Here is a 9,821-nt window from a genome sequence, read left to right as displayed (position 1 = left end):
CCCCCCCCCCCAAAGAATACTGTGCGAATGGAAACTAGAGTCTAATATTATACGTTTAAACGTGTATTTAGTACATACGTTTACAGATACATATATTAAAGTAACCGCGACTACACGTACTTTGGAAAACGTCCGTATCCGTTTACCGACTGGAAATTTTCGCAAAACGGGTCGAAGCTGGTGAAAGAAAAAACCGTGTTCGCAGTGAAGGAGCGGACGGAACGCGAGCAGCCGAAGTTCAAAGCGCCGCCGATCTCCGGCACGATCGAGGAGAGATGTCTGTCCGGCTTGGAGCACGTCACCCACGGCCTCGAGTGCCTTCAGTACTTCTCGACGGAGGACAACAGCGACGAGGAGCAGAAGAGGGCGGAGGAGCGCGAGAAGGAGAGACGCGAGTACGAGGAGACCCATCCGAACGTGGCGAAGCCGTTCCAGGCGATCCCGATGCCGTACGCGCCGCTGAACCGAGCGGACGTCACGGAGCCGGTGACGGAGAGTCCGGAGAGCTCTCACAGTCCCGCGCACAAGAAGAAGGCGAGGCAGAAGCGGAAGAAGAGCGAGAAGAGCGTGGTGGTGGAGGCGACGTGCGAGAACGCGCTGCTCTGCAAGCCCAACACGCAAACCTTGCCGACGTGGCAGGCGCCGAAGAAGAGCGACAACATCAGCTGGAACGCCCACCTGAAGACGCTTCTGTACGAGAAGGCGTCCTTGATATTCGCCGTGTTGGCCGAGAAGGAGTACGTGAACAAGAATTACGGCGCCTCGCTGAGGTACGTGTTGGAGGTGCTGTACTGCCAGAAGATACTGGAGATCTTCTGCGACGTGAGGAACAACAAGTCCATCAGCTACCTGCTGGGTCGCGCGGGAGACTGCTGCTTCATGGTCGTGCAGGACTGGGCCAACGTGGAGAAGCACCGGAAAGACTACGAGACGAAGAACGAGGCGGAGGAGAAGATGGTCGAGGAGCTGTACAGAATGGAGGACCTGGACATGAGTAAATGTCGATGTGTGCTCGCTCTTGTCACGATCGCAGGGTTGTGTGTGCCTTACCATTCCTCAAATCGAGAGTTGCACGATTTTAAGCCTTATTCATCATATGCATAAGGTCGAAAATTGCGTACGCAGCTCTAATGCAATGGTAAGGCATACAGTGTGTACGGTGCGATTGGCATGCATCTGAGTGTACGTATGTAAAAGTAATCGTTGCTGACGCGTATCTCGTATTGCAGACACTGCCGAATTGCTCCCGACAAGTCTGGACAGCCTGGAGTCCACCCTGATCTCCTCCCACAAGTGTTACAACAAGGCGTTGGCGTTGGAGCCGACGGACATGGACCGGAATAATCTTCTGAGGCGACTGGGGAACATTCACAACGAGCTCGGGGTCCTCTTCATGAATCAGGCGGGCGGTACTTTCCAGATGGGAGGTAATTCTCGCTCTGCTTCTCGTCGGGGAAGAAGGAAATAGCGGCGGAAGCTCGTTCGTTTGATCGAGAAACCTATTCCTTCGCAGCGCTGGGCCAGCACGAAAACCGAGCTGGCGATTCGCCAAGTTCCATGGACGTGACCACGCTTCTCACGTGTTCGCTGAACCACCTGGAGTCCGGCATCAAGGCCTTCGAGGCGGTCCACGACGAGGCGAATCTGGCACTGCTGCACTCGAACACGGGCCGGCTCATGCGTCTCTGTGCGCACATGCACGCCAAGCAGAACACCCAGGAGCGGCATTTCTACAGCAAGGCGCTCGCGAGTTACCAGAGGGCCCTGCAGGTCCTGGGCGACAGGAAGACGAACCCGCCCATTTGGGACACGGTAACGTGGGACCTGTCCACCACGTTGTACTCGAGGGCCACGATGTTGCAGGACTACCCCATTGCTGGGCAAAAGGTAACGATACGAGAGATCTCTCGGGCCGTTAATTATACACAAAACCTTTTAACCGACGATTACAAAGACAGGTAAATGAATGTAATTCGAGACGCACGCGTCATTAAATCTTATTTCGTCGGCTCTCTGTTAGCCTTACAGTCTCGTTTTTTCAACTATGCTTAATTATTTAAACGAAGAAAGAGGATAGACTGCAGGACTCGGATAGTAAATAATTAGGAAGGATGAAAGCATCCAGCAACGATTCTTGTTAGCTTTTTTCGTTCTCTCTTTATTGGTTAATTATATTTTATTGGTAACTTATAGCGAATTCAATCACCCGTGCTACACCGGATTAATGCATACTAAAGGCCGTTTTACACAGAGGCCTGTGTTCTGAACTCTCTTTTATCGATAAAAATGCCTTTAAAAGTGGCGTGGGAACCATCTGATTGGCTGAGAAGCCAATCATTTAAGGCACTTTTATCGGTAAAAATGAGTTCACAATATGGACCAAAGTATCCAAATATAATGGAGCTAACACAAGCACTTTAACGGAGGATGAATGTATATAATAATATATATTCCCAAATATATATTCTATCTAATTTGACATTTGTATATTCTGCTAAATGACGCGATGATATCATCATCAAATATTAAATCGTTCAAAATGCTTATTTACCTTTTCATTTAACATAAATTGCCCGTCATACGTAGTTACGGTTTTAATAACAAGAATAGGAGGAATAATTTTATGAACCATTATTTATAGAGATATTGAACGAAAATAATAAAAAGATCATTTGTACGTAATATATATTAATGTAGAAAAAAGGGCAAAAATTAACTTTATACATTTATTATAAAATGATCAGACTACATATATTTTTGGTGATATTTTGGGAAGCAATCCATGCATAATTGCGGTTGTTATATTAGTTTTTCAAGAGTATACTTACATCAGATAACACATGGAATATAATATACGTATGGAAGGGTAGAAATACCATTATTCTCTCATTGGTCATATGGTTTATTTCGTATTTCGGGCTGTGTACATACGCGCACTGCGACTTTGAGTCCCGTGGGTTTTGCGCTCGAAATTAGCTGAGCAGTCTAAATGTTAAATATAACCGCTTCATGTACAGCAGCCATCGGCATATGCACCAATCCCAGTGTTGTAGTGTGGCTGACCGGATTCGCTACTGATGAGACGCGATACTCACCATCGGTCACTGATGATTCCCAGCGCTCAACGTGTTCATCGGGTTTTCCCGGCGAGAAAGATCTTGTGGCCTAAATTAACGAATAAATTACGAACGTTCTCGTTACAGAGCGAGGAGGAGTTGGAAAGGGAGGTGGTCGATATGCTTCAGAAGGCGCTGAAGCATTGCGACGTGGACACGCCGGGGCCGCAGCAACCGGTCTACCAATTCCGAGCCGCGAACATCCAGCACCGGCTGGCTTCGTTGTACCACCGTGTATACCGGGAACTCGAGTCGGACGCGGACAACACGAAGAGGAAGACGAGCTTGCAGCTGTGCAAGCTGTATTACGACAAAGCGGCGAAGCTGTTGCTGTCGTTGGAGCAGACGAAGGAGTTCCTCACGCTGCAACTGGAGAGAGTCGCTCTGTCGGAGTATCAAGCGCGCAGTAAGTCGATTCCCTTTGGAAGAGCTGCAGAGAAAAAGACAATAATTCATTTGGAATTTTCTCTCACCTGTAGGGAGCGGATGAAAACTCGCTTGCATGCGTTTTCTCACTTCTGACGTCATTAATCGAGATGCGCTGCGGCGAGTAAACAGAAACCTTAGATCTAGATCCACAATAGGTGTGTGCTAAGCCTTTTGCTCTAAGCAATAAAATGTAACATAGTTTCTGACAAAAGGTTTCCCGATAACGCTTAAATTTGAGAAATTCCAACGGAAACGCCTTTTCTTAGAAATTATGTTAGCGCTCGGAGCAAAAGGCTTACCATGCCTTGATCGTGGATCCGATGCGGCTGAATGTTCACGCGAATGTTAGCAGAACGCTAATTTCTCGTCACACTGAGTTTTCATCTGGTCTGAAATTTAATTACAGAAGGTATTACAGAATTACTGAGGTTCTTTCTTTCCGTATATACCACTTCTCGAGACTCTTCGTCGTTGTCACGATAAGACACACTCGTGCGTTTCCAGATGGCACGACTTTCAACGGCAAACTGAAGGCTTACCAGAACGGCTTGGACTTGATCCTGCAATGCGTGCCGATAATGGAGATGCTCTGCGAACGGAGCAACGCGACAACGAAAGGCAAGTCTAAGGGGGCCGAGGAAGGTGACACGGAGGATGTCGCTGCGCGTGAAGAAGCGGCCGAGGAGCAGAAGCTGAAGGACGAGGAGGAGAACCTCGTCGTGCTGCTCGAGCAGAGGGTGCAGTTCATTTTACGGTCGTTAACCAAGTTGTTTCTCAGCAAAAGCCCCGGATGCAACAGGAAAGAGTACGTCGTTTTCTCGAGTCTATGCACGCGCGATCGTTCGCGAAACGGAGTCGAGCGGATTGAGCGTCGCATCACGAGTGGCTTCTCTCCGGTTTAACGTGTGTCCTTTTCGTGACGTTTCAGGAGCGAGACCCTCGGCAATCTGTATAGACAGTGTTACGCGCGTACCTTGCGAGCGGACGCGATGTCCGGATTCGCTTTAGTGAAGCACATGACGATTCTTCTACGAGAACTCAGCGGTACGTTGCCGCGGCCGGAGCCGACGACTTAATCGACGTGTCGGTTAGCAGCTCGCGTTCGCTTAACGGCAACGCAAGAAACTGTAATTATGTATGATACCGGAGCAGCTGCTCTTTGGACGATCGACGAAGCGATCTTCGATCTTCTAAAGTCGTGCAGTGACTGTATAAAGGAGAACGGAGGCGGTGTCGTTACCTTAGATAGCGATAAAATTCATGACGAAGGCCGACGACGCTTTTCAGTTAGAGAAATCCGCTGATGAAGGTCTGATCCGTTGTTAGATTTAATTCGGCCCGATTTGTTTGTATGTATAATTGCATGGTCAGACCTGAACCCGGCCCGGATCGCTTTGTTGACGAGAAACTGATCCGGGCCAGGCTCAGATCTGGCTCGGCCAGAACGGATATAAATCTGGCCAGATTTTGAGTCTTAGCGGAATGGCCGACTTATAATTTTAAAATTAGAAAATGCTTTACGTCCTAAATATTGGTCTGAATGATCAATTTTTTAATTTTTTTTTTTTTTAATTTACACAGTGGTTTGTCATCAATCACAAACAGTTTTTTGATTTAAGATTCCAGGCATAAGACAGTCATTGTGCGTTACCCAAGACAGAGACTTGAAGTTTCTGATTACTCGCTATGACCGACTTTGTTTGATAACGTCAGAAGCGAGAAAACGCATGCCAAGAATTCTCGCGTTATACGCTCAAATAAAAAGATACGTCCACAAAATTCGCGATCGATTCAGCGCGCTTATAAAATTGTCCCAACACTTTTCTTCCACTCGAGCTTCATTGAACGCGGGATATCACTACACATATGCGTAGCATCAAACAAGGACAATCACAGAGCGAGTAGTCAAAGAGCTTTAAGGCCCCTCGAGCCGACAAGTCGGCCATTCTGCCGAGGCCCTTACATTTAACAATGAATCGGGCGAGGTCAGGCCTCATTGGGGCTTCATTCGCGAGGCTCTGTTTACAGCACATCGCAGTGTGACTGTGCAGTGAGAAAGAGGAAACGATCGTTTTTAATCTGTCCTATGTAAATAAAATGTATATTTTTATTCCGAGAATAAAGAAATAGCTCGCCACGCAGAAACGTAGTTTCCAGGGGCAGTTTTTCCGACTTGCGGAATAGTCAACCGCGCCATTTTCCACGCGGGAAAATAATCATTACCTATCGAAATCTCTCAGGGAGGATGTCTCGCGTGTCCTCTCGGTGAACTACCGATTCCTCCTCGGCGCGTTCGTGATCGCGACTAATTAATCCCCAGATCTCGAGGCGGCTTCCACGAGAGGAACGGTGATGGTGCTGAGAGGGCGGTGCCTGCGTGTGTGTGGGCACGACGACGACATCTTGATTGAAATAAAGACCGGGTCGGAGGGTGAAGTTAAAGTCTAAATCTATCGCCAGGGTCGGAGTTCGGCGTTCTCCGTGTCTCCGGCCGCCGTCGGGAAGACGGATAACGGTGCGGGAGTTCGAATGAGGCTACGCGCGCCCGGTTTGTATATAAGTTTCTGATGTACACCAGAGCGGGCGAGTGTGAGCCGCCGCCCGGTCGACCGGAAACTCGATAAAAAACTCATTTATTAGAGAATTCGAGATGAACCGTTGTTGCGTGGNGGGGGGGGGGGGGGGGGGGGGGGGGTGAGCACGGCCGGAGTGGAAGATTAAAGGGGAAAGAGGGGGTGAGAGCTTGGTAAATCAGCGCTATTGAGGTCGACGGTGCGTGCAGCAGAAACGTTCTCGCGTCATCGGCTTTGCTATGATATCTGTTTCGTCAGGTAGTCTCCTGAGAAGAAGACACGCGAGAGAGAGAGGGATGCAAGAAAATACACGCCCGTGCTCCTTAATTTCGCGTGGTAAAAAGAATTTTCGCTACGAACGGTCTGCCCAAATTTTTGTGTTACTTCAACGAAAAGGTAGTTACGTAAAAAGGTGATAAACGTTAACAAAATGTTAATTTCGTATATATTTGTGCGCTTACTTTTCAATCGACGGTCCGATTTGCTCAGTGTATACCCATCTTTACCGGGATTTACCACATACACACGCGCATAAGTAACGTGAGGTTCGAAAATGGTACGAGTGTAACGAGTGTGATTGAGTAGAACGCGCAAGACGACGGAGAAAAAGGGGATAAGGAATGAAATGATCAATAATGATAATGATAGCAACGCGGTGAATAAAGCAAAATAAACGGTACACAGAGAAGCGGATATCTCGTTCCCGATTTTCCCTTTCCTTTTCTCCGAGAGCGCGTTTTCTTTGACACGCGACTGTAATGATGCTCTTGTTATCCCCCTTATCTGTAGGCGCGCGCGGGACGCAAAGGATTTTCCAACCGGCACTCGCATCGTAATATGTAATTCCATGCAAGATTCGTTCATTATCGGTGTGTTTCTTCCAATGTACGTCAACTATCCAATCGGACGCGCGTGTGATTGTACCGTTATTAATCTCCGTGGAGTAATCAGTGAATCAGAAAGCATGAGATACACGCTTCCAATACGCTCGCTACCAATGTCACATACGCGCGACACACTTCACTTTCACGAGAGATCAGTGTTCCTCGGGAAAAATCGAAAAAACGACTCTTCAAATCCCCCCCCCCCCTTTCTCCCATTCTTTCTTTTTTATAGCCGGAAACGATCGGCCGCGTGCCCTGGCGCATTCCCGCCGCGATCTTCCGCGTATCCGAGTAATATACTGCGTGCTGTTGCGGCCGATAGGCAAAGGCAATCGCACCGGTGTTCGCTTGATTAATTTTAACGAAGGTAGGAACCAATCCATCGCGTCGACGGCGGCGGCTGCGGCGATGTCGACCGGTCGAAGATCGATGAACTACGCGCGAGCGGATGGCCGAGCCGGCCCGCCGAGATATAACAATTCCAGCTGTCAGTCGCATCCCTCACGCTCGAATAGATTCAACCCCCTTGCTTTCCGGAAGAGAGACGGAGGGAAAAGAGAGATAGAGAGAGAGAGAGGGGGGGGGGNNNGAAAAGAGAGATAGAGAGAGAGAGGGGGGGGGGGGATAGAGAGCGTATGTCGAAGACAAAACAAAAGGGAAGCGTGGAAAAGGGTCGGGCCGATTCGCGCTGTCTCCTCCTTCCTGTTTTCATTCCCCCGATCCCGGTTTCCGTGTCCGAAACTCCGTGCGGCTTGGCCTGTTCGTTACGACGGCAGATCCAACGAGACACGGCTTAAGTGGTCTCTCAGGAGCACCGGACTACCGAATAGACTAACCTACCTCACCTGTTTCACCGTGTGAATTTATATTTATAGTTATTCGTTTCCTTTGTGTAAATTCGTAAACTCCTTAAACTGAGGATTTCTGCGAGTGGCTGTGTAACGCTCGAAATTCTTGAGCGACAAGTGCGCAGCAACTTTGCGAAATATCATCGAGATCGCTCGCGACACTGCGATCTCGGTATCGACATTGGGCGACGTTGCGGTTAAATATCTGCCAGGCGAAGACGCGCGACCCACCTTTAAATCCCGCACTTTTAACGGAACACACTCGACGTGGGGTGACAGGTGTCGCGAAAATGTGCGCCGGGGAAAGTTCGGATATATCGCGATTTATTAAAAAGATACACACCGGGCATGGGGAACGCGATCCGATATCATTCGGCCGACACCGCGTCATCGACTTTTCGCGACAGAACGCTGCCGATTGCCGTACTCGAAGGCGCCACGTCGCCGCCATGCATCCACTTGTGCTCGACCGTTTCTCCCCTTTCTTTTTTACTTTTGCAGCTAACCGTTAAACGCGAAGGGGAGAGGGGTTTTAAATTCCGAGTCAATTCGATCCCCGATAACATCGTCAGATTTTATTGGGCTCGATCTTAGTCTTTTTCTTAGCCAGGTTTCTTTTTCTCAAGGCTCTAACTATTTGCGAAGTGACCGATATTTCGTAATTCGCCCTTTTCAATAATAAATTAAACAAATATCACTTGAAGCGTCGCGAAAAAGTACTACATTCAAGTAATATTTACTCGATCCAAGTCAAACCTTGCCAAGGAGTATCGGAGTAATTATTTACCTGAATGTAGTACTTTTTCCCTTCCAGTGTATGATTTCACATTTTTCCCCGGAAATAAAACAAACTGATGATTTAATCAACAACTCGATGGTAGACCGAGGAACAAGCAAGTCGCGTACGAATATCCGGAGTGACAAACGGAAATACCACGCGGAGAGCTGCGGGAAACTGGAAGAATTACATCTGGCGCGAGAAAATGATGCGAGGGGGGGGGAAAATTGAAATTTTCAGCGAATCAGCCGTTTTCGTGCGTAACGAGATGGATAGGCGCCGGTGTTTATACGGTGAAATTGAGAGACACCGTTCAAGCCGACGATCCGTTTCCACCCTCGGAAAGATTACCTCCCCCTCTTTGCCCCTCTCGGAAGAGGGGGGAGAGAAGCCTCGAGGAGCATCACCAGCCGTACTCGCGGAATTCCGCGCGTGCGGCATTTTCTCATCGCGAATACCCTCCCCGTGCGCGTTGTCCCGCGCCCAGCTTCGCGCGCTCCCCCGAAACGTTATTTCGGGGCGGTTTCTCGTTTAATCTACGAGGCTCGCGAGATCCCGTCGGTCGGATCGAAACGCCGTGGAGTCCCCTCCCCCCCCCCTTCCTCACCTTCCCACGCCTCTCTCACTTTTTTTCCGTTAGCAACCGGTGGAGGTTTTCGCGGCGGTGTCGTGTTATCCGGGGTTAGCCCGGGGATGGATCCACATCCCCCCTTCCCCCCCATTTCTCCTCGACATCGCGTTCGTTATTTGTTCTATCTCGGGGGGGTCTGTCGAGGAGGTGGTGACTCCCCCTTTCCCGGAGTTCGCCGCAAATATTAATTCGCGAAGAAATTCGCCGCGAAGTGCCGCCGACACGCCTCCCCGTCCCTCGTTCTCCCGCGCCCGTCTCCGTGCGCTTATCCTTCCCCACCTTCGTCTAGGATTGAACGCACGCGATTTATGGTCCCGGTGCCTTATCTTCCGCACGCTTTCCTCTAAAACGCTGGACGCAGTGGGGCGCGAGGGTGCACCACGGGACCGGACACGACAACCCGCGCGGCGTTTATCCTCGCTGCGCCCTCCTCCGGCTTTTACTCAAGAAGGAAAATCCGGCGATTTCCCGTAAATATTATCTCGAAACGACGTCACGACCCATGGCTTCTCACTCGTAAATGAGCACAGAAATACTAGAGGCTGGGGAAATTTCGTTGGGT

General features: G+C 49.4%; 1 protein-coding gene across 1 annotated transcript in view; it reads left to right on the top strand.

The window, feature by feature from the left end:
• Positions 1-5,812, top strand: part of LOC106741793 (erythroid differentiation-related factor 1) — an 8,196-nt gene extending 2,384 nt beyond the window's left edge. The window contains exons 4-9 of the mRNA XM_014614110.1: positions 206-994; positions 1,230-1,427; positions 1,514-1,887; positions 3,204-3,522; positions 4,050-4,350; positions 4,474-5,812. Of these exons, the coding sequence (XP_014469596.1) occupies positions 206-994; positions 1,230-1,427; positions 1,514-1,887; positions 3,204-3,522; positions 4,050-4,350; positions 4,474-4,621 (2,129 nt within the window). The 3' untranslated portion in view covers positions 4,622-5,812. The remainder of the gene's footprint in view (positions 1-205; positions 995-1,229; positions 1,428-1,513; positions 1,888-3,203; positions 3,523-4,049; positions 4,351-4,473) is intronic.
• Positions 5,813-9,821: the final 4,009 nt, after the last annotated feature.

The sequence above is a fragment of the Dinoponera quadriceps genome, unplaced genomic scaffold, assembly GCF_001313825.1.
Source record: "Dinoponera quadriceps isolate SergipeBrazil2010 unplaced genomic scaffold, ASM131382v1 scaffold533, whole genome shotgun sequence".
Taxonomy (NCBI): Eukaryota; Metazoa; Arthropoda; class Insecta; order Hymenoptera; family Formicidae; genus Dinoponera; species Dinoponera quadriceps.
Note: the sequence above shows the minus strand (reverse complement) of the source record. Positions and strands in the feature narration are given on the sequence as shown.